This window comes from Balaenoptera borealis (genome assembly GCF_965194805.1).
Source record: "Balaenoptera borealis genome assembly, chromosome: 6".
NCBI classification, from domain to species: Eukaryota; Metazoa; Chordata; class Mammalia; order Artiodactyla; family Balaenopteridae; genus Balaenoptera; species Balaenoptera borealis.
Window position 1 is genome coordinate 118,495,261 of NC_138863.1, and position 27,977 is coordinate 118,523,237.

The 27,977-nt window shown below is 50.7% G+C and overlaps 2 protein-coding genes and 1 pseudogene across 4 annotated transcripts in view; 2 read left to right on the forward strand and 1 right to left on the reverse strand.

The window, feature by feature from the left end:
* The first annotated feature begins 1,927 nt into the window (after positions 1-1,927).
* Positions 1,928-18,960, forward strand: LOC309631448 (5-hydroxytryptamine receptor 5B-like; annotated as a pseudogene). Its single transcript, XR_014249529.1, has 5 exons — positions 1,928-2,710; positions 14,928-15,273; positions 17,366-17,492; positions 18,656-18,737; positions 18,835-18,960. The product of XR_014249529.1 is annotated as a 5-hydroxytryptamine receptor 5B-like (transcript).
* LOC309631455 (uncharacterized protein) lies at positions 18,880-27,668 on the forward strand (the record flags this gene model as incomplete). The annotated part of the gene is made up of 3 exons (XM_082397931.1): positions 18,880-18,960; positions 25,281-25,516; positions 26,389-27,668. The coding sequence occupies 3 exons, from the start codon at positions 18,880-18,882 to the stop codon at positions 26,738-26,740; spliced, it is 669 nt and encodes a 222-aa protein (XP_082254057.1). The 3' UTR covers positions 26,741-27,668.
* CCDC93 (CCC complex scaffolding subunit CCDC93) overlaps positions 21,171-27,977 on the reverse strand; it is an 85,462-nt gene continuing 78,655 nt past the window's right edge. For both annotated transcript variants that reach the window (XM_082397890.1, XM_082397891.1), the window contains exon 24: positions 21,171-26,290. In XM_082397890.1, the coding sequence (XP_082254016.1) occupies positions 26,237-26,290 (54 nt within the window). In that variant the 3' untranslated portion in view covers positions 21,171-26,236. The remainder of the gene's footprint in view (positions 26,291-27,977) is intronic.

Here is a 27,977-nt window from a genome sequence, read left to right on the forward strand (position 1 = left end):
GCTGCCCCCATCTCTGTGATCCCTGAACAACCTATCATTTCTGAGATTTTTTGTCAGCCACTTGACACTTACGCCTGCAAGTCCAAGTTTTTTTTTTTTTTTTTTTTTTTGGCTGTGTTGGGTCTTCGTTTCTGTGCGAGGGCTTTCTCTAGTTGCGGCAAGCGGGGGCCACTCTTCATTGCGGTGCGCGGACCTCTCACTATCGCGGCCTCTCTTGTTGTGGAGCACAGGCTCCAGACGCGCAGGCTCAGTAGTTGTGGCTCACGGACCCAGTTGCTCCGGGGCATGTGGGATCTTCCCAGACCAGGACTCGAACCCGTGTCCCCTGCATTGGCAGGCAGATTCTCAACCACTGCGCCACCAGGGAAGCCCAAGTCCAAGTATTTTTATCTTGGCTCCTTATGCCCCAGGAGTGAGTCTGGGTGTGTAAGCAAGGCCAGTCCCACACAGGATGCAGAAGGCAAGAGTCCCCACTCTGTGAATGGACGAGGAAGGGAGAGTAAGGAGGACATTCTCTGTGTCCCTCCTGCAGGGTCCAGATCCCCAAGGATTGCCCCAGATGCCAGGGGTGGGCTGCTCAGAGGACCAGGGAAGAAACACTTCCCCCCGCTGCAGCCCAGGGAACCTTTCCAGAAAGAGCCTCTTCTGGGCGCCCTGCTCAGCCTGAGGCTGTTCCCGGGGTGTTAGTAAGAAGCCAGTGAATGGCCGCCAGTCCGGCTGCCCTGACAAGAGAAGGGGCGGTTTGGGCTCTGTGGTCTTTAGGTTTCTAGTCTACTCCCAGGCACAGAAGTATTGCAGCTTTAGGCCGATTTTATTATGACTGAACTATTTTTTAAAGTGTAAGAGACTGAAAATGGGGGTTGGGCAGCGGGTTAGGGGAATTTCTCTTCTCACTGGTTTCCACCTTTGCCCAGGGGTCCACAAAATATAAGCCGATCCTCACCCTGGATGTGAAAAACTGGAAGACGTACACTCGGGTCAGGAACTTCCGCAAAGGGAGGGCGGGGTGGGAATGCGAGTAGGGACGTGATGGGACGGGTTAGCGATGGCGAGGAGGTGGCGAACCCTCCCGCGTCAGAGCCGCTGCCAAACTGCCTAGAAGCCGCCTTCTTTCTGCACAGAGCCAGCGAGGGAACTTCTCAAGGCAGCCGGAAGCCTCGCCGGGCCGAGGTGCGGCAGGCAGGATGGAGCCGGGTTGAGGAGCTTCCCGTTTGACATACCCAACACCTGAGTCTCTTAGTTCACCTAGGATGGGGATCGAGGAGACCAGAATCTCTCGGTCCGGGAGAGGGCCGGTCCCTCCGTTTCCGGATGTCAAACTGTGCCCCAGGCTGGTCCCAGGGATCCGCGAAGGTGGCGGCCGCGGGATTCCTCGGCGACTGTGAACCTTCTCCGCGGACTCCCGCGTTACGGTTCTCTCGGCGCGGCGGGGGCGGGGAGACTCGCGGGACGGCCTGAAGGCCCGGCTCCAGTCGGCGGGCTCTCCGGACCACCCGTCCCCGCGCACCCCGGGCGCAGCTCGGCTCCAGGGGCCGCCGGCTCGTGGTGGGGTCCACTCTCCAAGCCCGCCCTGCGCGCAGACACCGCGTGCTCGCGGATTCCCAGCCCTACGACAGCCCGCTGCCCCGGGGACGGCGAGGAGACGCGGGAAGCACCGGCGCGCCCGGCGCAGCTGGACTCCTGAGGGGTCCCACTCTGTTTTGTTTTTTTTTCCTCCACTGGAAAAGAGGTCCACGAGGGCTCCAAGCAGAGGCGCCAAAGGAGGGCTGCGGCACAATGAGGGACCGTGGTAGGACGAACTGGACCCCCTCTGCCCTCCCCGGGCACACGGGGCCCCCCTCCGACGCCCGCGCCCTCCCTGTCCACGCTGAGCGCCAGGGGCGGCTGCGTCCCCGCCGAGGAGCCGGGATCCCGCGCGCCGCGCGCCATGGAAGCAGCTAACCTCTCGTTGGCCTCCACCGGGGTCGCGCCCTTCGCCTGGGACCCGAAGCCTAGAGCAGCAGCCCAGGCCCCGGCGGGGTCGTCCAGTTGACCCCAGGCGGCGCCGCCCTGCCTGGTCGAGAGCCACCCTTCTCTGTCTTCACGGCGCCGGTGGTGACGCAGCTGGTGCGGCTGGTCGCGGCCACTTTCCTGTGGAACCTGATGGTCTTGGTCACCATCCTGCGCGTCCGCGCCCTCCACCGTGTGCCGCATAACGTGGTGGCCTCGACGGCCGTGTCGGACGAGCTCGTGGCAGCGCTGGTGCATCACGCCCCTAAGCCTGGCGAGCGAGCTGTCGGCCGGGCGACGGTGGCGTCTGGGCCGGAGCTTGTGCCACGTGTGGATCTCCTTCGACGTGCTGCGCTGCCCCGCCAGCATCTGGAACGTGGCGGCCATCGCCCTGGCCCGATACTGGACCATCACGCGCCACCTGCCGTACACGCCGCGCACCCGCCGCCGAGCCTCGGTGCTCCTGATCGCGCTCACCTGGGCCCTCTCCGCGCTCATCGCCCTCGCGCCGCTGCTCTTCGGCTGGGGCGAGGCGAACGACGCTCGGCTCCGGCGCTGCTAGGTGAGCCAGGAACCCTCCTACGCCGTCTTCTCCACCTGGGGCGCCTTCTACCTGCCTCTGGGCGTGGTGCTATCTGTCTACTGGAAGATATACAAGGCGGCCAAGTTTCGCGTCGGTCGCCGCCGCAGGGCTGTGCTGCCGTTGCCCGCCACCGTGCAGGTGAGGCGCGGGTTGAGCAATGGGGCTTTGGGGAAGCGGGTCGCTGCGGGAGGAGGAAGCTTGGCGAAAGGGAGAGCTGGCGGTGAAAGTTTGCGCACTTGGCGCACGCGCGAAAAGGTTGGCCCCCAGCGGAGCCGGAGCGGCCGGGGAGTTTGCTATCTGCTCTCCTGCAGCGCACACCGAGGGGCGCATCACCTGCGCCTGGCGCGCACGCGAAGGGTCCGCCAGCTGCGTAGCTGGTGCGCGCGGGAGAAGGGGTTCCAGCACGTGCACACTGGGGCTGGAGCTGGACCCAGCACCGCTGCACCATGCGGCTGAAGGGGGCGACAGGGGCAGCGTTGCTCGGTAGCGGTGAGGGCACGTCTGATTTCGCTGCGCCCTCTGTTGCTTTTCCCCTGGAGCTATTGTGTCCTTTCGAGTCTTCTGCCGCCAACTTCCTAGTCCCGGCTAGACCAAGCGTGACTGCAGGGGGCTGGGAATACGTCCTGCAGAGGAGCGAATTCCTGTGACCGTTCGCCCCTTATTTAATGTCTCCACTGCGCCCCCGTCCACACCCTGCTGTCCAGAGACGATTCCCCAACCCTATCGGCCAGCTCCCTGCCAAGGCGGAAGTGAGGATAAAAATGAATCCAGGTGTCGCTTTGCTTTCACTGTCCCAACCTCAGTGCTATCTTTCAGTGACTTCGGAACGAGATAGAACCGTGGGTTGAAATCCCAGCTGGGGACATTGGGGCAGTTGCTTAATCTCTGTGGGCTTTGTTTCCTCAACTTTGAATAAGTGAATTCCTACTTCATAGGGCTGTTGGTTTACGTGAGAGGAAGCATGCGAGGCACCTAGCACAGTACCTGGCAAACGGGGAATGGGGGGCAGAGCTGGCTGGAGGAAGGAGATCCACAGCGCGTTGCCTGGCAATCTACAATGGGCCCGCGCATAAGCCTGGAAAAGACTGAGATGGAGGAACCTGCATTTGGCAGAACTTCTCTCCATTGTATTTAGAGTCGGGGCTTTCTGCCTTTTGGCCAGACCCTAACAGATGACAGTTCCCTCCTCACCCTGGAAGCCCCAAACTCTCCTTTTGAGTGAATGGGGGTTTCAGGCTCTCAGTCCTAGAGAATAACAGGACTTATTGCCCCTTTCCTAATACAGTATATGGACCAGGGAAAGGGGGCATGAGGGGGGAGGGAAAGAGACGGGGTAAGTTCTTCTGTTGTTAGTTTTGTTCTACTTTTGAAAGTTAACTCCGATACTTAGGTTATTCAAACGTGTGTATTTTTAAAAGCAGGCGTCTCGCCAACCCGCACGCCCTTCATTAAATGGCAGAGGAGTTTTGTAGGATAAAATAGGAATGTCAGCTGGAAAGTGTTGGTAGGGGAGAGCTTTATTCAGAATTAATGACGTCCTTTGAAAGGTCCCTCGGAAATCTTGGGGTGATCATCGCTTTTCTCTCTGCTGGCCGAGGTAGGGCTGGCTTTTACTGACTAGTGCGCACCCAGAGAAATCATGGTGAAACGGATGCCAGAAAGGCTTGCCAAGCCTGAGTTGAGTGTTCATTTTTGACAGAACCCATTCAGGCGGGTGATACAAAGCAGATGTGCCTGGTCGGGAGCCTGGCCAATGGGGAGGCCACTGGCAGGGAGAAAGAGCTGTAGGAGGCGGGGCAGCGTGGTGCCCTGATTTAGCCACCCGCTGGCGCCACCTGCTGGGGCGAGCCCCTTCCGCACCTTGTGCTGCAAGTCTCTGCTCTAGGACACAGCATTGGTCTAAGTCACGCTGAGTCCTGACTCATATGATGCTGAGATACATCTACAGATGAGATGGGGTTCGAGAACACCCTGCTTCTTTAGGCTCCAGCAAGCTGTCACTCAAAACTCCTGGGTACTGTTGCTGAGTCAGCATTTGCAAGCTTGCTGACCACAGGACACCCAGACAGAAATTTAAAATAATGTGCCGGGAGTACTCTCTCCATGCGTTCCCCCACCTGCTTTTGTCTGCCCTCCGGGGAAATGAGTCAAGTTGCATTTAGGTCCTGCAAAGTGTCTTTACTGCTTTCTGTGGGTGACGGAAGCACTTAGGAAGGCAGAAGGCCTCTGGTCATGAGGCTGTGCACACCCTTCATCTATTTTCAGGATTCTGTGACTAGGTCCCAACACTAAAATAGTATCCGAAAGGGATCTGCAACAGTGCCTCAAGTTTTTAAAGTAGAGAAGGAAAGAAATGCTGACTGAGTTCCCTCTTTCAGGCACTGTGCCACTTTACCTACATCCTCTTATTTAATCCTCAGGGTCCAGACAAATTGGCACTACAGTCTCTGTTCGTCAGGATAAGCTAAGATATGCTGTGTAACATAGAACCCCCAGACTAACGGTTTATCTCACTCTCATTCAAAGTTCAGTGTGGGTCTGCCGGCCCTCCTCCTGCTCAGCTCTCCTCCAGGCGGTGACTCATGGATCCGGGCCCCTTGTCATCCTTTAGCTATGCTGTCCTGAACATGTGGCTTCCAAGGTTGCTGTGGAAGGGGAAGCAAGACCTGCAGATACAGCATCTTTTACCTGCTTTACCCTGAAGTGGCCCTTCGGGTCACAGTCCGTTGGCCAGACACGGTGAAAACTTGGGGAGCCTCTGGCTATTTGGTGAACACTAACGGTCTTCGCCACACAGCTCTCATTTTACAGATGATCAAACTCAAGTGCCATAAAGTGAGTTCATCCACGACCACACAGGTACGGGGTGGAAAAGCTGCAGTTTGTCCCGGATCTAAAAGTCACTGTTCTTTTCCACCCCTTTTTCAGTATGCCATGCTCTCTCCAGGAACGTAACTTCTGAGCACTGTCACAAGCATCTCACAAGCATCTAGACCTGCATGGGAGAGAGGCAGTCATATCACAGTCAAGGTGGGTCATGGGGATGTCAACTAAAAAAAAAAGCACAGCCTAAAAGATGAGAAGTATGTTTTATTCAGTGGACTTTCTGAGGACTTAAGCCCGAAGACAGCCTCTCAGGTCTCTCTGAGGGACGGCTCCAAAGAGGTAAGGAAGGAACCAGGATATATAGAGAAAGCAGGTAGTCGGAACTTCAAAAGATTACTGTTAATTAAAGAAAACCTGATATCTTAAGTTTGTTTTTTTATAAATTTATTTATTTATTTATCCATCTTTGGCCATGTTGGGTCCTCGTTGCTGTGCACAGGCCTTCTCCAGTTGCGGCGAGCGGGGGCCACCCTTTGCTGTGGTGCACGGGCTTCAGTGGTGGCTTCTCTCGTTGCGGAGCACGGGTTCTAGGCGTGTGGGCTTCAGCAGTTGTGGCGCACGGGCTCAGTAGTTGTGGCTCGCGGGCTATAGAGCGCAGGTCCAGCAGCTGTGGCGCACGGGCTTAGTTGCTCCGCGGCATGTGGGATCCTCCCGGACCAGGGTTTGAACCCGTGTCCCCTGTCTTGGCAGGTGATTCCTAACCACTGGGCCACCAGGGAAGCCCCAGATATCTTAAGTTAATGAATTTAGCGCTTATCTATGTACGGGAAGATGCAAGAGTCTGGGCTCATTGAAATCATCCATTTGATTTGCACCTTAGCTATCTGGGGCCTGTATCCTGCTTTTCTTTGTCCTGAATCCCCTCAGGGTGCACAGTTCCGTGGCTGATGGCTTGAGGGCCTCAATATCCTCTGTTTACTGATATGGCAGGCGACATTTTTCATGCACAGGGAGCAGGATCTCAAAACTAGGCCCGTGAACACCTTTCCAGGAGAGCTGAACACAGTTGAGCACAGAGGTACTGCCAGCTTCTCTTGGGAGACGGGATTAATTCCCACCTGCATCCCTTTTTTCAGCCTCATAGACTGAGCACGACACACAGAGTATATTCTGCCCTCACCATGCACCTCCCAGGGGTTATGACTGTTTCCTTCTGCCCTGTGCCTTTTACTGCTTGGAAGAAGAAAAAAACAAAGCCAATAGAGATGATTTGTTTGGCTTTTAAAATGCGACATCGAACATTTTGTTCTTTTTAATTATCTGATATCTGTGCACAAGTTGATACTGGGGCCATTTTATTCATTAGGCACGGTGAGTACACTACCGAGAGCCAGCATACTTATAGGGGCCCGTGGAAATAGTTTAAATTTAATTTCTTTTAGAGGAAAAAATGAATATAATTGTTAATGAATATGTAATAATGAGCCCAGCCTCGATTACATTAGTCTTTATAATAATATGGTCATAAAATATAATTTTTAATATTTTTTAATGGAGGAAGGACCCACAGAGGCAAGGATGCCTCGGGTTCGTGAAGGTTATAACGTGGCCCTGGGTGATACCCTTCACTCATTCACTCAATCAATAAACATGTGTTGGGAGACAGTGTGCACAGTGGTTAAGAGCGTGGGATTTAGAAGCAAGGAGACCTGGATTTCAATTCTTTTTGTGCCACTTATTAGCACTTCAGCCAAGTGAGTTCATCTCCATCTGCATTCCCCTGCAGGTAAAATGGAAATATTGCCATCTGCCTCTTAAAATTCTTGTGAAGAGTAGATGAGATAATAGTGTATGTGGAGTGACTAAAATAGTAAACCCTAAATGATAGCTGCTGCACTATCTTCATTATTACTTTTTGAAATTCTTCTTATAAATTATAAGTAATAAACTATTATTTTATACCTCTTACCATTATAGGTGGGTTTGCTATTTATGTCTTAACAATTAGTGCAAAGCTTAGCGTCTTAAGACCACAAACATGTATGAACTCACAGTTTCTGTGGGGCAGGCATGGGGAATGGCTTAGCTGGGCGGTTCTGGCACAAGGTCTCTTGTGGTTGTAGCTGTGGCTTGTTTGCATGTCTGTTAGCAGGACGTCTCCACAAGGCTGCTTGAGTGTCATCACAACATGGCCTCTGGCTTCCCCTAGCCTGAGACAGTGAAGCAAGGAGGAAACTGCAGTCAGTGCCTTTTATGATCTGGTCTCAGAAGTTATATTCCATCACTTCCCTTATATTCTATCCCTTAGAAGTGAGTCACTAACTCCAGTCCATACTCAAGGGAGGGGGAATTAGGCTTCACCTTTGGGAAACGTGTCAATGAACCCGTGGATGTATTTTAAAACCCCTTCAAAAAGACACGCAGATGGGTTCAAGGTTACTTGGCTGACTTGTAGTGACCTATGCATCAGACAATGTAGTAGCCTTTGAGGTTTCATAGAAGTGGTCTCTGCTCTCAAGGGATTAATTTTAGTAAGCCACAATTACAGAATTAATAATAAATTCTTATAGGTGCTTTTCTAGAAGTCTGTCCAGACGGCAGTGATCCCAAAAGACTGATAGTGTATGGGAAAGCACTTTGGAACCTGTAAAGGTCAAAATAAATTTGTAGTATTGAGCTATAGCGTTTACGATGACTTGGATTGGAATTTTAGATAATGTTATATTACAAAATATTTGGCTCTCCAGCCCACTTCTCCACATTAGTAGATTTGTGTTGCGAGCATACAGTATATAAGCCCTAAGTGACCTGAAATCTGTACAGAGCCCTTGACGTTTTTGCCACTTTTCCAATGTTTAGTTGTCATCTGTTCCTCTCCAAAGACCAGCGGCTGGTGGGCTTGTGTACAGAACCATGTGTGAGACCTGGGTTCAGTCAGAGCTCAGATATGGGAAGAGGATGGTGGAAAATCATCACCCTTGTTCTGATTCCACCTATTAAAAGAAATATGACTGAAACACATTCCCATGCCAGACTGCAAGGTTATTTTAACTTTAGAAAAATAAATTGTATTAATCAAATTGTATCAGTGGTAACAATACATCTGGCTTATGGTTTGATTCTTTTAAGATTGGCACTGAGAGTTTCCAGAACTACTTGGGTGGATGAAGGAGCGTTTTCTCTATACTTTTAGAAACATCCCTGGCTTTCCCCTCTCTATAAACTTCTCCCTTGTTCTCTTACATCATTCTGCTCATTCTGTCTCTTTACATCTGCTTCCGTTTCTCTTTTCTCTGATTGGACTGTTGGGGAAGAGTGGAAAGGGCAGGGGAAACGAAAGGGGATGTAGATGGGCATGGTGCAGGGATCATGTGTTTTCACCAATGACCTTTAAATCCATGTAGTTCTTGGAAGAGATTGAGCTTCTCAGTGGTAGAGTGACATCCAGACTCCATGGTTATTAACCCTTTGGTAAGTCACAGAATTCGTTGAAGACTGAACAAACCTTTGGACTTGCTGTCCAGAAAGGCATGTAGGCACTTGCTTGCCCAGCGTGCCTAGGGCACTCCCTGAAGCCCATCTCTGGAGAGTGAACACTCAGCCTTTCCTCCTACTGGCTCTCCCAAGGGATGGAACCCCCAGTGCAGCAGGAACTGGGCCTCTCTGAGGCGGGGCCGTGGTGGTCAGGGGGAGCCATGGCCCCCTAAGAAGGCCGGTCAGAACACTGAGGCTGGACGATGCGTGTGCAAAAGGCGAAACCCCCCCTCTCTCCATGACACCCTCCTTCTGTGCACAGACTCTCTGGCCTGGGAGTCTAGGCACCTCGGGGTAAGAGCTCTTGCCTCAACAGATGACCTTCCATTGGCCTCCACCCATAAAGGGGGGTGACTAGATCAGATGACGTAAGAGCAGAAACAAATGTCGTGTAACTTTAATTAACACGCTTGATTACAATTTCCCCTTCTCAGCATTAACTCCAGTGGTGCCTTAGCCATTCCAGGGTGACTGACAGGCCCCGCCAAATCCATGTTTTCCAAATATAAGATTAATAGTAATTGTACTTTATATTATCATCATACCCAAAAGTTTAGCAAAACTGTACTCTGTGGTGTATGTAATTACCCTCAAGGGAAAATTAATCTTTTTCAAGCCCAGCAGTGCTCTGCTTTTATTTTTTTTACAAGAAAACATCCTTAATTTATTTTCTGGCTTCTTTTGCACAAGAGAAGCCGCTGAGAAGATTTCCTGGTCTAGTTTGTCAGATAAGCTAGACAACTCCTGTTTACTTTGAGGGGCTATCTTGGTTAGTTATCTCTTCAAGATGCCTTTAGAAATGCAGCTTGGAGCTTGGTTATCTCAGTGCACCTTGGGCCGAGAGAATGGAGCTCTGGATATTCCAACTCCTGACCCTCCGAGCTCTGGTTAGAAATGGGGGATTCCAGTGACAACCCAGATTGCCTTCAACCGAAATCGGAAACGTCTCAGTGCCCTCTGCCCTCTGCCCTCTGCCCTCTCTCAGATGTTGCAGGGCTTGATTAGTCACTAGGGTTAGTGTGCCTCCTCACACCAGCCTTGTGAAAAGCCTCCCTGTACTGGGTGCCTGACCATGCATCACAATGCAAACTGGTTGGTCCCAGAAGCGATTAGTAACCTTCCTTCTTTCTGCTTTCCTTTTCTAGTTCGCATTAGGTTGTTCATCCGACAACATTAGAGGTTTACATATGTGGCAGCTGGAATTTTTGTTTTTTTAATTGGGGGGGTGGGGAAGGGACAAGGGGACATGAAGCTGACATTTCTGAGGTCCTGCCATGTACTACTGTCTCACTGTCATCCTTCAGGGAGCCCAGCATATAGATAAGGTTCTTCGTGGTTGGAGATGTGGAAATGGGGGCTCCGACTGGAATCCTATCTAATCACTAACTTGCTCTGAGCCTTGGTTTCCTCATTCCTTCTTTACTGGCTGCTGTTATAACTGAGGAAGATGGTGTGTGGGACCACATGGCAAATACTAAACCACTCTCAGGAACTGTGAAGGTCTGAGATTTTAGCCTGTTTGCAAGCAAACAAGTCGGCCTACCCTAGTTTACTGGACCCTGGCAGAAGGCAGGAGACCCCCAGATCAGAGTCAAAGGCCTTTATTACTCATGGTACACAGGCAGCACAAGCTTCATGTGTGCGTCTGTTCCCCCTTTCCTTCAAAGTTCCATGGGAGTCACATGGAGTGGCCCACTGGATTGGCATCACAAATTAGTAGAGAAACTCCCAGATTAGGGAACTCAAGTCTGTATTGACCAGGGTTGGCCAATAAGTAAACCTGCCCTTTGCTCTTAGGAAACATGAATCTTTTATGATGGGTTGCAAGTAAACCTGCCTTCTTTTCTACTGGGAGGCACTATCTCTATCTTCCAAGGCTGTTTGCTCTTCAAACATCCTTGATAAGCTAGTCCAAAACAAGGGCTGTCAGTGTCTTTGCTAGCAAAATGTGCAGAAATGCAAGAGACTTAGAGTTTTCTCCCCCAAATATCTATTTAGTCAGTAAGTGTTTATTGAGATTTTACTATAGGGCATATATTACAAGGTGCTGGGGACTTTTCAGTGGACGGGACACACGAGGTCCCTGACCTCCTGGAGTGTTGATCGTGACACAATATTCAGAATGATGATTCAGAATCCATGCCCTGATATCAGGGTGCTTATGGGAATAGTGGTACAGAATATTTGAAATTGGGACTTGATGGGGAATTCCGGTATGTAGTCCCTATATCCACAGTAGGTGATTCATAAATCTCTGAGAATATATTGTCTGGCTGATTTGGTCCTTAATTAATTTTAGGTGGAAAAGCCTCAGACTCTATGGAGATGTTTAGGTGAACGCATCTTTTAGGTCATGTCCCCTTCTCCTCCCTTCCATTCCCTGGCAGAAAGAAACCATACAGGCCTGGAACCAAACAGGCTGGGCAGGCACCTTGGTTCTGCTTTGCCCTGCTAGCGTGGCCTTGGCCATGACATCTGATGTCTCCAAATTTCTGTGTGTCCAGAGCACCTGTCCTTTTACAGCAGGACCAAAAAGTGGCGGGTGCTACTGGTTTTGTGCCTTCAACAGTCCGTATTTTTGCCTTCAGATTAGTGGATTCTAAGCCAGCGTCAGAGGCTTGTTAAACCTGAATGGTCAGTTTTCCCACAGGTGTACAGAGGAAAGTCAGGGCAAAGAGGCTGAGGAGACACCCAACCAAAGAGGAAAGACAGAGAAGCTCAGGGATGGCCCCAGAGCTGGTTGCTAGAGCTCCTAGACATTTCCTAGGAAGCCGTAGATGTTCATTCTGAAAGCATCCCAAGCACAAATGTGATCCTAAGATAGGTTCTGTGTTTTCTCAACTGTAAAATGGAGATAATCCCTCAAAGGATTGGTGTGAGGATGAATCAAAGTCATTCATTACAAGTGTTTAGCATAGTCTCTGTTTTACAGTGGCTTTTCTGGAGTTGTTCTTAGTGTCTTTTGGTTTACTGTTGGATATTACATTTCAAATGAAAAAAGCCAACCTTGTCAGTCTCCTAGCAAACCAGGGGGACTGCCTTTTCTTTCTACTGCCTTTTCTGTTTCTCTTCCCCCAGGATCCCTTTGAACTGAACTGACCCCATGTCTTTACTTCTGTAGCATAACAAGGATTTGGAATTGCATTAACCCAGGGAGGAACTCAAGTGCCTGGGAGGTCATTGAGGTCAGCGGAGAAATGGCTGGGAAAGTGCCCATTAATGAGCTGAGTGGGAGAAAGACAAACATCACCTGACACTTCCTCTTGTGCTCTGACACTACTTTTCCCTCCGGAAAATGGACTGCTACGATTCACGGGGTGATTTCAGGGTGACACGTTTTATCCCCCAGGCTTCCTTTGGTGGATGATGGTGGTCTACTATGAGGGAATTGGTCAGTGTTATCTCTTCTAAAGGGGAGAGGTGACCTGCAACTCCCACCTGTCTTGGGACCGGAAACCTTGGGACGGCTCATTAAAGAGGGGGAGCCCGCTGGCCCCCAGAGGGTGTGTGTTTGCCAAGACAGGCCTTTGTAAGGGGCAGAGGGATGGAGAGGAGGGAAGTGCTGGTTGGTCTCCACGAGAGACCTTTTCCTTCTCTCTCTCCAAGTGGCAGCGGGCAGATGCTGGGTTTACACTAACAAAGGAAAGGACTCAACTTTGTCCATATCGCCATGATCTGTTTCAGGCTGACCTAGTGATTTTCTGAATAAATAGAGATGAGGGTGGGGAGGAGTAGCAGAGACCAAGAATTTGAAGGTAGAGCTGAGGGTGAGGAGCCCCAGGTGTGCCAGGTCAGACCACGTGGTCGCCTTCTTGGCTCCCACCGTCCTGCCCCAGGCGAGAGGAGACAGGGCTCTTCCCTCTGTGGACACTGTGAAGTGCCCCGCGGTTGGGTGGCTCTCCTGATGCCTGATGCCAGTTGTGTCTGGGAGGGAAACTAGATGCAGTCCTTGCCTGGGAGCCCCTTGCCTCTGAGTTTTCTCCAGCATCATGACTGGCAGCATTCCGGGAAGGAAGAGAACTGCAGGTGCAGACCATGCTGTTGAAATGGCAACTTAGCAGCTGTTTCCTGGGCACCTGTCAGGCGCCAGGTGGTGTTGCCAGGCAGGTGCCGTACAAGGAAGACCCAGGCCTGCCCTTGTTCAGCTTGGCCCCGAGGGGTGCCACATATAACACCCATGATCACACACATTGCTACAAAGGAGGGGAACATGATATCAAATCACAGGGAGATGTGACTGAGTTTAGAGGGGTGCTGACTGAAAAAAAAGTACAACGTGGGAGTTGTGACTTCTTAAGTTTTATTTGGGGCAAAATGAGGACTATAGCCTGGGAGACAGCATTTCAGATAGCTCTGAGAAAGTGCTCCAAAGAGGCAGGGGGGAAGGGCAGTATATATGTGATTTTGGTGAAGGTGGAGTACATACAATTGAGCACATATTTTTTTGCAGAAGGTTTCTGCTAGTCACGAGGAGCAGTCGTCACCATGAAGGATTTTAGTGCTTTTCTATATATGAGGCAATGCAAGAATTGGGCTCATAAAATCGTCTCCTGAAAATATTTAACTATCTGAAGACCTGTTCTGCCAGTTTTTCCCAGAGCAAAGAGGACCTCATTCCTGCTCTCCACCCTGAACGCCTTTCAGGGGGTGTTGAAGGTCAGCCACTGCAGCGGCTCATGATTTAATCCTTGTAGAGGTAGATGGCAAGTGCCAGTTTGTAGTTGACAGGGGCAGGAAGGCCACTCTGAGAGGGCTGGTGGTCTTTAAGCTGAGACTCATCAAAGAATGGGGGTACAATGGAATACTACTCAGCCATAAAAAGAAACGTAATTGAATTATTTGTAGTGAGGTGGATGGACCTAGAGTCTGTCATACAGAGTGAAGTAAGTCAGAAAGAGAAAAACAAATACAGTATGCTAACACATATATATGGAATCAAAGGAAAAAAAAAAAAAAAGGTCATGAAGAACCTAGGGGCATGACGGGAATAAAGACACAGACGTACTAGAGAATGGACTTGAGGATATGGGGAGGGGGAAGGGTAAGCTGGGTGAAGTGAGAGAGTGGCATGGACACATATACACTACCAAACATAAAATAGATAGCCAGTGGGAAGCAGCCGCATAGCACAGGGAGATCAGCTCAGTGCTTTGTGACCACCTAGAGTGGTGGGGTAGGGAAGGTGGGAGGGAAGGAGATGCAAGAGGGAAGAGATATGGGAACATATGTATATGTATAACTGATTCACTTTGTTGTAAAGCAGAAACTGACACACCACTGTAAAGCAATTATACTCCAATAAAGATGTTAAAAAAAAAAAAGAATGGGAGTGAGAGGGTGGAGAGAGTGTGCCTGAGGCTCCTTAAATGGTAGCTAATTATCACCACAAAGGCATTCGCAGCTTGTTTATTTTAAGCTAAGCAATACAAAATTATCTCCCAATTTAAAGTGAATCCCTTAGCACAGGAGCTATAATTTCTTGCAGTATTGATGTTTACAGGCTGCCTCTCCCGGGAACTTTGTGAGGGGCAGGCCTGGGTTTGTTCTCTCCGGGGCCCTAGTCCCAGCCCCGCCCGCCTCCACAGTATTGAATGGTGAGTGCTGTGCACGCAACACGTTCCCAGTTCCCGACCATGGGGACTTGGTCGCCCGGCTTCCCAGGTCGGGGAATGCCTCGGCCGGCGGGGCGGGGGCTCAAGCCAGGGTGTGACACCAAGGCACCGGCTCTTAACCGTCTCCTCGTCCCCAGCTTTTTAGATCATATTATTTGACATTGTAGGGACCACCACTCTCACTCCCTGAAAAGCCTTCAGAATTTATTTTAACCTACAGTTTCAAGGACTTTTTCGCCTAATATTTACTGATGGAGCATGGGATCAATGCGTCTTGAGTGAGGCTGGAGGGGAGGGGTCGGCCAAGGTTGGAGTGGCCTCATGTCGCTGTACCATCCGATGATACGTTTTATTTCTGAATTCCACGTTTCCTTTGTTCCCAGGTGAAGGAGGCCCCTCCCGAGGCTGAGATGGTGTTCACGCGGGTGGCCTTTCAGATGAACAGAGCCTCGTGGCGGAAGCGTGAGGAGAAGCGGGCGGCCGTGACGGTGGGCGTTCTCATCGGCGTGTTCGTGCTGTGCTGCAGCCCCTTCTTCCTGACGGAGCTCATCAGCCCCCTCTGTGCCTGCAGCCTGCCCCCCATCTGGAAAAGCGTATTCCTGTGGCTTGGCTACTCCAACTCTTTCTTCAACCCCCTGATTTACACGGCATTGAACAAGAACTACAACAATGCCTTCAGGAAACTTCTCACCAAGCAGAGATAAACCCAGGGCTTGGAGAGACACGCAGGTAGGGTTGTGGGGAGGGAACTGGGATCTCTCCCCTTCACCGGAGATCTGGGTGGGAGCCTTCCCCACAGCTGAGTATTAATGACGTTTGGGAACCGTACCACTTGGGCCTGGACTATAGGAGCAGCAGTGCCAAAGGTTCTCCAGAACAACAGCAAATGGTTGGCAAGCGTGCAGCTATGTCCTCTTGCCGTGTATGTGGCAGACATTGCTAATTGATCTCGGCACATCTCCCCACTGAGGAGGAACCTGGCCTCAGAATCCTCTTCAGACAGCACATCAGGCGGTTACTGCAAATTGGCTAGAATTCATACAAGACTCAAAGCTGATTTGCCCTTCCTTTATCTAATTAGCATATTCCTCAGCACAGGGTCCCAGTGGCCTGTTTGGTGGCCCACTCAGGAGCCTGTCTTCTTTGTGAAACAGCCCTCCCCTCACCCTTATCCACCCAATTCAACTTATCTTTCCCAAATTCCAAGGCAGTGTATCCCAATTTGGGTGACAAGGATCATCTGAACTTTTGTTTTCTAAAAAAATTGTCCAGTTCAACCCATATCTACTGAATCAGACTTGCAAAGAAGAGGTCTGGTAATTTATATTTTATTAAGTTCTCTAGATGATCTTTTTTTTAATCAGTGACACTGCTGGATGCTTAGGCTGCTCTTTAGAGCAATTAAATTGGCATTTCTGGGGGGTAAGATCCGGGCAGTAGTGCTTTTTAAAGCTCCCTGGGTGATTCCACTGTGTCGCCAGCACTGGGAACCCCCGTGAGGCCTTTCCTCTGCTTCTGTGCAAGGGAGAGCAGCTGTGAGAAATGCTTCCATTACTTCACCATTCTGACTTGTAGACGTAATAAAGTACTTCTGAAGCATTCATTTCTGGGTTCAGAATCATTCACACGTGATTGGTCACACACACGGATACATGTTCGTATGTACATACACTCACGTGTACGTCACTGTGATGGGGAAAATGTCTGTTGTGAAACTAAAACACAAACACCACCACCAACTCCTCCCCCTCAAAACTGCCACAGTGAATCTTGGCCTTCCCGAAAATATTAAATGTGGCCCAGGTATGGAGGAATCCAGAGACCTTGATGAGGGGGGGTGCCTGGACTAAGTCATCTTGGCCAGAGTCTACCTGATTTTGGAGGTGGCTGGCTGCCTATTGATTAGGTGTTTTAATTTACATGAAACAGTTCACCCCACCACTGGCTCACTTGATGTCTGAGGTATGCAGACCATCTTTCAACTAACAGTATAGAGTATCTGTACTTTGGAGTTTATCACAATATAGGTCCACTGGGCCTTTTCCAAAATCTTTGGGACAGATAGAATCCCTTTTTAAGTTTTAGAAATGCAATATGGTGTGTAATCCATAGATTAATTAATACCCCCAGCTGGTCTGGGCCAGCAGCCTCTAATCAAACACATGGGTACTTCTGCAGTAAAATGCATGAATATTTACACTGTGAGAAAAGAACTAAAAATAACCTCACACTGGGTCAGATCAGATTTTATCATCAAATGAGTTAGAAACAACCTTTGTTTCCTGAGCTTTCTGTGCTTTGCTATTGAGGACCCGTATAACCTCAAGCCATCTGAAGTCCCAAACTTGCTCAGCCCTGCTGAGAGGAGGGATTCTGCAGGGAGTCTGGGAAGAGTACGTGGTCCAACCATTCCTTTGCTGCTAGAGGACGGGACATGGCCCCTAGGACAGCCTTCTTGGAGTCGTAGTTTGGAAATATGTTCTTCTCTTTCATTGAAGGTGCTTCAAGAAATAGTCTTATGAAACTTATCAATGCCTTTGACATAAAGCTGTAGTTGAAGTCATCTGATTACACTCTTTGTGAAGGCATGTTTTCTTATGATAATGGGAACTTTTAATTGACCATCTTTCTGTTTTTATTCTGATCAGGAGGCAGAACCAAATATATGGCTTAACTTTGGAATCTATGTAGGAAGGGGTAACCTACTTGTGTTTGATGTTCCTAGCCAGTCTATAATCCCAATTCTTATTTAGGTTCTCCCTATTCTGGCGTTTTATGTCTTATTTGTACTTTACCATCATATTCTGTGTATTTCCTACAGGCTGCCTCAAATCCTCTGTGAACTGAGACAGGGAAGAAAGGACCGGGAGATGACTGACAAGCTGGATACAGTGGAAAAGGTGGGCACATCATTACTGATCAAATGGCATCCTCAAACATCGTCACCGGTGGGTTTTAAGGGCCATAGCTCAAGCTTGGGGCTAGTGAGGATCCTCCCCTCTTGGTTGAAAGACGCTAGGTGGTGTTAATGGTCTTCTCCCCGTCCCTCCCCTCATAAAACACACAACCAGGAATACATTTAACAGTACTCTTTATTGAGCACCCACCGCGTGTAGCTGCTATACTAGGTTTCATATACAAATACTCGTTTAATCCTACGTCTATCCTACAAGGTAGGTACTGTCCTCATTAAATCATGTTCCAAGAGGGTGAGAAGCTTGCCTGTGGTCACACAGCACATGGTAGAACAGTACCTGGACTCAAGTCTGCCTGAATCCAAACATGGGAAAGTGAAGGGGACACAACAGAGATCTGACTGGACTCCATGTTTCAATGTTGGCTTGCATTCCGCAGCACGGAATCCACACCTGGTGTAGCAGCCCCACTTGCATTGTTCTGGTTGGATTTCAGGCAGGAGCCTTAGAGGAAGAGTCTAGGTATGGTTGGGGGGTGGGGAGGGGAATGCAAGTTTTTGGTTTACTCTCACTATTGGATAGGATGCTTTATCACTGTGTTCATTTGGCCTGGGCTTTGACTTAATGCAGGATCATTATGGAAGCATCCCAGGCAGAAGGAATCATTTATGTTGAGTTCTTCTTGAAAGGGAGTTGCTGGCCGGCTAACTTGATGGCAATTTCTGTTGGATCTTTCAGAGTTGAACTTTTTCTTCAGTTAGTGAGGCCTTCCCTGACTACTCACTATAATTTACAAAATGCTCAGTTTCTGAGACAGAGCAGTTGATGATTAACTTTATGTAAGGATGTACTTGTAATTCCTTTCAATACAGAGTATCAGAAGTAGAAATCTATAGACAAACTAATGGATTTACAATAAACATTGCAGGAACTCCCTTAAGCCTAATGTCTCTGTTCTGCCTCAAATCTCTCTGCCTGTAGGACATGAGGGAGAGAGGGTTGGGAGGCTGTAAGAGGAATTAATCTCTTCCTTGCCAGAATTTATTTGCTGATTAAGTTATCACTAAAGGGTCTTCATGTCCAAATCCAATTCCATAAAGTTCCAGGCCTGTAGGGTGGGTGTGGCTAACCTCATAGTTTTATTTTGTAAATTTAGTCCTGCATAAAGTATGCTCCTTTTCTCCCCTTTATCGCAGCCTCCATGTTTCTTCAGGCGTGTCTGAAGGGAATCTGGATTCTGCTCACGACTGCTGTCCTCTGTGAGCATCTCTTCCACATGTGGGTACCACCCCCGGAAGCCCTCTCTTCTGGCCCCTGACCTTCTCCCTCCACACTAAAGCTGGATGATACAGAGAAGTGTCTTTTAAAACTCCAGGTCACAACTTGTCATGAAATCAATTGGTGATCATCTCAGACAGCTATGTTCTCAGTGTCTGTACACAATCACTACAGAATCTGGGTGGCGCAGAGCGACAAGCCCTCACTCCCTGCTAAGGTGTCTGTGAGTTGCTGGGATTTCACTGATCCAGGCTGGGCTCTTCTGGGCTCAGCTTCAAGCTGCGGGTTGGTCTCCATGTATCTCTGAACCTTCTCGGGCCAGCAGGGTAAGTTCTTTTCCAGAGAGATGTGCAAGGGGACAAGCCCGGCACACAGCACATTCTCAAACCTTTGCTCCTATCAAGGCTGCTAATAACCCACAGACCAGACTGAGCCCAAAGTCAAGGGTGGGGAAGCACATTCCATCTGCCAGGGTGCCGTGACAAACGTGTCCGCTCTGGGGAGTGAAGAATGCAATCCAATAATTCAATGCTTAGCATTTTCCAAAAGTTACGTAGGACAGGAAAAACAGCAGAGTGTAGTGTGGAAAGGTTAAGCACTGTCTCATAAAACCCCTTCCAGGCACGTTTCAGCTGGATTATCAGTCACCGCTTAGCCGGACTCCCCACTTCTGTCCTTGGCGCCCCCTGCAGTCCGTAGTCAGCACAGCCGCCAGAGGGGTCTCTCCTGAAATCTTCTCAAAACCCTCCAGTGGTTTCCCACGCAGGACCCCTTCCTGCTCCTCGGACTCACCTGCTAGGCCTGCTCCTACCTACACCTTGACACTTGCTACCCCCTCTGCCTGGAATTCTCTTCACACGGTATCTATCTATGTGATTCATCCCTTCACTAGTAGTGAGGTTTTGTTTATTAATATTTATTTAATGCTAAGAACGCAGATATCCTAAAGAAGGGGCCGACAATTAAAGAACAGTCTTTTTTTTTTTTTTCTAAATAGGATTTTCGTAATAAAACCACTAGTGATTCAAACCACTAAAACAGAAAAGCACACAAATCTAGAAAAATGCACAACATATTTTCTCTCTTACTGGAATTAATCTGACAACACCTAAATATTATCTTTAAGAAAGAGCAATATTAAAATTGTGCAAAGAGACAGTACCCATAGCTTTTAAACCATGAAACCAGTACCTGGCGTGTAATCAAATGAAAGCATGTAAAACAGTCTGCAGTTTATAGAATCGAAAGAAAATCAGGGTGACTAAAAAGTGAAAGAAAGGCAATTAGGGGGGCTTCCCTGGTGGCGCAGTGGTTGAGAATCTGCCTGTCAATGCAGGGGACACGGGTTCGATCCCTGGTCTGGGAAGATCCCACATGCCGCGGAGCAACTAGGCCCGTGAGCCACAACTACTGAGCCTGCGCGTCTGGAGCCTGTGCTCCGCAACAAGAGAGGCCGCGACAGTGAGAGGCCTGCGCACCGCGATGAAGAGTGGCCCCCCGCTCGCCGCAACTAGAGAAAGCCCTCGCACAGAAACGAAGACCCAACACAGCCAAAAATAAATAAATTAATTAATTAATTAAAAAAAAAAAAAAAAAAGAAAGGAGGAGGCAAGCGGTCCCCACGTTGGTTCGGAAGCTCGTCGTGCCTTCTGGGAGCCAGGCTCCTTCCAGCCTTTCACTCAGGGTGCCGCTGTCCCTTCTGACGGCCTGGAAATGGCGAAGGCTGCTCCAGCGCCCTGCTCCTCCCCAGCCACCTGCGGAACAGAAGCGCTTCTCTGCATCTCGTGCTGATCATCAGCAGGAAGGAGGTCTCCTCCGTATTGGCCGTAACTGGGCTAGACACCCAATTATGTGCACGTCTGTAGACCAATTCTTGGCAAACAGAAATAGAATTCTCATGACTGTTTTAGGACAGCTGTCACGATTCCTCTCCTGGGGCTGGACACACTGCCGCCCAGAGCTGGACAAAATTGGTTCCGCTGCCCAGGAGAGGGACCACCCACATCAAGTTTCCACAGAGGGCAGGCGCAACTCCCCCGGGCCATGACTCAGAGGTCCCACCTCCATCTTTTAAAGCCCGAAAAGCCAGAGCAACACGGGTTGTGCCGTGATCCTCATGAGACGGAGGCAACCATACAGCAGCCCTGGTCTGTTCCCGGGATGCACTCACTTCACCGTCCCCCTGACCGCGTCCCCTTCACTGCCACCCAAACCCACTCACGTAATCAGAGCAGAGCCACTCTCACTGCTTCGTCTCCCCGGAGCTGTTCCTCCGGAAGAGGAGGGCGCCCGCTTCGCTTCTCTATTTCCCCCAAGACCCAAGACAAGGAGATTAACTACTTCGGGCTCAAGGACTTTCAATTCCTAAAGAAAGCAGATGCAGTGAACAAGAATCTGATGTCATGTTTCTATTGTTTAGAATAGTAAACAAAGTTAAAATTTAAAAACTTTATTTTTTGAATAGATAATACATGTACATGGTACAAAATTCAAAAGGTACAAAAGGTACAGAGTGAAAAGTCCCCCCCAGCCCTCTTCCCAGAGGCACGCAAGGCTGTCAGGTTCCCGTGGGTCCCTTCAGAGGCGCTCTATCTGCACACACACACGTACGGACAGGGACAACCACAGGCATTTTCTCCATCCCCTTCCATTTTTTTCTTTTTTTTTTTTTTTTAGAAACAAACACTACTAAGCCAAGAGCCTCTTTTTCCCCACTTAACCATGCATCTTAGGGATCATTCCATGGCAGTACATACAGAGTGGCTTAATATTCCATTGTATGGATTTGCCACAATTTATTTAACCATTGCCCTATGTTGGTGGTAGTTTCCAACTTTTTACTATTACAGATAATGCTGCAATGAAAATCCTTGTATATAGGAAAAATCCTTACAAGTAGCATGGCTGGCCCGAAAGATTTGTGCATTTGCACTTTTGACAGGAATTGTCTGACTACCCTCCAAGGGGATGTACTGCTCATACTTCTGTATCCAGAATGCTGTATCCCAGGGCTGCTTCCCACTTGTTGGTTTCATGTGGCTCAGTCATTTCATCCAGACAAGTTACCTTTATGCGTGGCTTACTTTGAGCCAAAACATACTCATGACCCGATCACTGTCAGTAATGTGCTTCCTTTCTTCCCCCTTCCCCCCATCTACATGGGGAGAAGATACTTCTGTAAAACATAATTCCTTTGAAAGGCCTGAATCCTCTGACACCTTTCTCATCCCAACTATCAAGGTTAGAGTGTAACAAAGACTCTGGGATCCTCTAAAGCTGCGGAATAAAATTGCCTCCTTGTTCTCAAGCTAAGCATAAAATAGATGAAAGGTTCAATCTAAACTCTGCTAATACGGGGATGCATTGCTGCAATTTGGAGAAGCTGTTTTATCCAGCCAGAATTTCCTCATCAGCCACTCTAGCCAGACGCCGAGGAGACCGCGGGGAACAATACAGGCGAGGTGCCTGCATTTGCTGCTCTTACACACCAGAGGGGAGGGCAGGCAACACATGTCACAGAAGACTACATAAGAGTCCAACAATGACGTGTGCCATCAAGACAGCACAGGGGAGAGGGCAGTGTGTGGTCAGGGCTGCAGGCTGACACTGAGGGGGCTGTGTGAGCAGCGGGGGGTCTGTGAAGGCCCTTGCCCACGATCTGGGAGGGAGGGCAGTCCAGGCAGAGGCAAAGCAGATGTGAGCCTGGCACTTTTGAGGAACTGACGTAAGGCTGACGCGGAGAACCCGTCGTGGTCCCCACGCTGTCAAAGAGGCTGCAGACCAGCCACTAAATCTCCCCTAATGTTTTTACACATTTATTGTGAGAACAGGGGAGACCATAACATTATTTTTTAGTAGCATTTTCAGCCTATCACCATGTGCTGTGAGAGGGAATGCTGTGGGCTGGCGGAAAAGGACCAAGAGAGGGCCTGGGGACTCTGAAGACGCATCACACAGGCCCCCCTCCCGGCCAGTGCCCAGCCACCCGGACAGACAGCGGGCCCTCACCCTACGTGGGCTCTTCACCGTCCGGCTCTGCAGCAAGTCGTGCTTTCCTTGAGGCCAACGCTGGCCATGTGCGACTCATAAAGTACCTCCTTCCTCAGAGTGTGTTCTAAGCCAGGGATCCCTGACTCCCAGGGCGGTAGTGGTCCGGGGCCCGTTAGGAACAGGGCCGCACACAGGAGGTGAGCGGCGGGCGGGCGGGCGGGCGAAGCTTCATCTGCTGCTCCGCATAGCTCCCCATCGCTCGCATCACAGCCTGAACCACCCTCCCGCCCCCTTCTGTGGAAAAACTGTCTTCCACGAAACCGGGCCCTGGTGCCAAAAAGGTTGGGGACTGCCCACTAACTGCAGCTCAGGCTCCGCCTAGTAACTCAGCACGTGCTGCCAAAAGGTCCACTCCCCTCTCACACTGGTCACCCGTCACCTGCAGAGAGGGCGACACAAGGCCGTGCTGAGGCGACGGAGATGAGGGTGGCACAGGTTTGCAGGCCACAGCTGACGGCCCAAAGCGCCCTCGGGCAGGGCTGCTCTGGTCACTACAGACGCGATCGGGGCTGTCAGCCTGACAGCCTGCGGCCTTCCCCATCCCCTGCGCCTGGTTTCAGGAGGCCCAGGAGCTGCGGGGTTCGTCAGGGAGCGGATCCTCAGCCTGGGAAAGGCCTCCTGTCTTCTGGCCCCGCTGCCGGCCCAGTGGACACTGGTAGGACCCGGCTCTCCACAGAACATGGGCAAGGAACCCACACCCAATTAAAACCATACCCTGCAGACTCTAAGAGAGCTCAGGCCTGACGAGCTTGGGCTGTGCCCTCCCTGTTAAAAAGGGAGACAGGCCCCTGGCTTGTAACCTCAGCGCCTCCCTCGGGTGTGATTAGCTGAGCCCAGTGAGCCAGGAGCCGGAACCCAGGCCAAGGACTGCAACAAATACATCCCCAGACGCCTCGTGATCGTCTGGCATGTCCTGCTCACAGCAGCTCTGATTTCCGTTTAAACCAAAGCAGCCCCGTGTACTCCCTGAGGTGCAAGTGGGATGGAGGGGAGCCCCAGCCCAGAGGCTCCCCGAGAATCCCAGGGCACCTGCCGTCAGCAAGCTCACTGCTCTGACTGAGCAGGGACAATGGACCGCTCCCCGGGGAATCCCTGTTCCTCCCGAAGCACAGGTTTCCTAAAAGTAACTTACTTTTTAGCTCCAGAAAAGCCTGTGGGCTTAGCAGAACAGCCAGCCATACTCTGTGGGCACACGGAAGGACACAATCCTGGGAGGGCCCCCTGAAGGGCTTCTGAAATGATCAGGGCCTCGCGGCATCTCCTCAGCCTCTGAGGCCTAACTGTAAAGCACGTCCTCGTTTTATGTCCTCATTACTCACAAGGGCACCGTCCGCCCTGTGGCTTATCTGTGGCAAACAGAATTCTCAAGACGGGCTTCTGTAGTTTAATTCAAAATGTGCTCAAGGAACAGAAGTTGATTTATTATCTGGCTTAGGCCTCGTAGATTAAAAAATGGGAAAAGATATCTACTGATAACCTCCCTACACCAAAACCAAACCAAACGAAACTGTTTAGAAACAGCCCAAAGTAAACGCCCGTACTTTTAGAAGAATTATTGGTTGCTTTGGATTAGTCGTGCCCTACTTTCCCCGATCATCTAGAAGGAGGACCGCCACAACCTCCGATATTACCTGCTCCTCCTCCCTACCACCTGTGGATAATACACGAATAATCCAATTGCTCAAAAGTTGTTAGTTAGGGAGTGGGCCTATGAGCTTCTCAACAATATAACCAAGATGTTTCTCTGAACCCGAAACGGTTTCCAGTCAAACTGTCGTCTCCTTCCCCTGCCCCCGGGGCACCACCTGCTCTTTGGCAGTCACTTGCTTCAACTTCATCGAGTCCTTTCAGAACCCACAAATGACCGGGCTCAGGGCACGTGAGAAGCGCACGGCCCAGGCGCAGTGCCCTTATCACTGGGCACCGGGGGCGGCCTCCTCATGGGGTGGGCCTCGCTGCCAGGACACAGAAGCCAAGGGCTGCTAATCCAGCAAGAGGCTGTTTAAGTCTGTACGCATCAGCCCTGCTTAACGCATACACCAGGGAACTAAAAATGAGCGCGGTGTCCCCGTGGCTGCACTGAGAGCCCTACTTGCATGTTTCAGCTTTTATGTTTTATGGCCCAAACCTGCTGACTGGTACGTGTGCAAGGCGCGTGTGGAATGACGTGCAAGTCTCGTGCTGGGTTCACTGACCCCAAGCTGCCAGATTCCCCAGGGCTGGGGCAGGAGGAGTTCCGTCTGGATGGACTGCTCCTTCCGGAGGAGAAACTTGAGCCCTCCACCTTCCCTTCAAGGCCCTGCAAAGGCGGGTCCCAGCCCACCTTTCCAGACTGGTCTCTAAAGCCTCCTGCAGAGACTGGCCGCTCACTCCTCTCTCCACAAGCATGCCTTGCACTCTCCCCACACCCTCTTCAGTTTTAATCATAGCCATACGTTATCCAAAGTGGCCTTCCCACCAGTCTCTGCTATTACATTGCTGTTCCCCCTTCAGATCCAGCCCAGCCCCAGCCGGCTCCACGAGGCCCTCCAGATCTCCACCCACCTCGCTGCTCTTCCTGCTGGGACGCCCTCTGGCACCTGCTCACGGCTGGTCCCTCCGCCACTTACACGCTGGCCTGGATGGCCGTGCCCGGTGGGAGAGCCCATCTCCGGGCCCAGCCCTGACCTGTGCAAGCGGAGGGCGTGTGATGTGCTCTTAGCGAGGGGGAGGCACAGGACCATCCACGGGTAGGCTGGGACTCCCAGGAGAAGAGGGCGAGGTGAGGGGTCATTCTTACTTACGTGTCCTCAAGCTGAGGCCCTTGTTTTCGATTTCTGGTGGGATGGACTTGAGCGGAGCCTGAGGGTGAAGCCAAGGCAGGTGCTGAGCTTTCTTTCTAGTTGCTACACCATCAAACCTGCTGGCTGGCACCCGAGGGGACGGGAACAAAAGGCACCACGGGCAAGTGAAAGGCCCAGGTGAGCAACACTCACCTGGGCTGGTCATTCAGCTAAAACCCTTGTTTATTAGGGAAAAAAAGTCCCGGAGGTCAAGCTCTGGGGCCACTCGCCGGGAGCCTGGCAGCAGGGTCTGCGCCTCCCTGCTCTCTCCCTCAGCGCCTCCGTCTCAGCGGCTGCTCAATTAACATTACTTTATTCAGAGTCCAGACAAACATGGTACCTTCATATGTGCAATGTCACTGGGGAAATAAGAGCTGAATCGACACAGAGAACAAATACTGCCCACATTTCTTCACCGGAGGATGGGTGTTATCCGAGCCACAACGGTTGCACCATCTGATTCCATCGACAGCAATGGAAGCAAACAGGAGAAAGGAAATATCCAGGGTGTCGAGATCATCACACCTGCATCTTTGCTGCAGTGTTCAGAACCATTTCACCATCTTGTAGTAGATACACGGCATTTAGAAAAAGACATCAGTGACGTACGATGCCGTCTGGGAATTTTCAGGAGGCCTTGGCTTTCACCTTGGACAGCAGCACCTCGTTCTTGCGGCCCTCCTGGAGGGGAAGCAGAGAGAGAGAGAGCAGAGAGGTGGGGGCCGCGTCAGCACCCGCGTGAGGCTCCGATGGCCTCTCCATCCTTTCCCATCCCGCAGGGAGCCCTGCGGACCATGGAGCGGCCTCCTTGCACGCCGCCACCGGCATGGCATAGCTTCCTGGCCACACGCTGACCTTCAAGGCCCCAGCGGCTACAAAGACGACTGGTTTCTGGCCTGTCAGACTGAGGATAGGAGAGGATTCGGCACTGTCGTTCCAAAAGACTTCAAGACGCCTCTAAGATCCCAAGGGACAGAAGCAGAAAGCAGACACCTATGTGCCAATCTCGGACCCCTCCAGCGAGGAAGGGGGAAAGTCCTCGGAGACCACGGCCTAAGGAGTTATAAGAGGCAGCCCCAGTCCACACAGCAGGCAGAGCACGTAGAAAAGCTCCTACCCCGGCAAGAGTGAAGGTTAAGAATACCCTTGGCTTTACGAGAGAAACCCACAGAAGACAGAGGGAGAGAGACGCGTCAAGGGACGCCGCCCCCTCAAAGTGAGCTGAAGGAGAGCCCTCACTGTGCGCGCAGGGGTCACTGGGGCCTCCCCCGCGTGGGGAGTCTGGCGTCCAGGGTGCAAGGCCACCGCTGCATCGTTCTGTATCCCCTTCTTCCAAAGCTTATCACTGTGTGTCCTCCTTCCCCCTTGTTCGTGGTGGCCTTGACAGCTCAGGGTACCTCCATCTGCTAGCACACCATCTCCACCCCTTCCCCGGGCCACGTCACAAGGAGCCGAGTGAGAGGTGAATGCGGTAGGGGGAAGCGCCTGGAGGGGTCGAGCCTGAGGGTGCAGGCCTGGCTGTGTGGCTAGGCCTCCAGTTGCCATGCTTGGCTGGAGATCCACTTAGTGTGGAGGAAAAATTTTCTGTCACCCTTGGCCCCTCTGCATCCAAGACCCCTAAAGTCAATGTTTCCATCTCCCTGGGCCCGGCCAGGCGCTCCCACTTGTCTGGAGGCCCTTTGGTCTTTCTGGCTGCAAGGACCCTGGTTCACCCGTCGGGTTTCTGCGTATCTTCCACTCAGACCTGGGGAGGCTCTGGGCTGGGCGGGGGTGAAGCTGAATTGTTCTGCCAGAAGCAAGATACTCGGACATTTTTTAAGCACGTGCTTTTGGAGGGGTAGATAGTTAATTTTTCCTGGGGATGGGAAGAAAAAGAAGGTGAAGATAAGTAACATTTGTTGTGTCAGAAAAGGTGAGAAGAAAGTTTTCTTATTTAAAATGAGTTACTGAGATTTGCTTGGGCGAAAAACCTCCAGCCAAAAAAAAAGGCGGGGGGGGGGGCAGGGGTAAAGACAGAACAAGACAGGCAGAGTCATGCTATTATACTGTTACACTACTTTCTCTACTTCCGTGTGTTTTTCAAAATTTCCATAATAAAAGGATAAAACAATAAAACAATGAATAAATAACTTTTGTTACCCACCTCACCTTCTGAACAAAGAAAAAAACCCCAAAAACCAAAACAAACAACTCGTAAGCGTCAAAACACTGCTGTGGCAGAGACCACCGGGGTGATTCTGCTCGTCACACCACACTGAGATGATGCTTGAAGTTCTCAGTAAAGACATCCTTGGCTGTCACCTGGTGCGTGAGCACTGATTACATTTCATGGAATCTCCTCAGAGCCTTTCGGGACTACAAAATGATA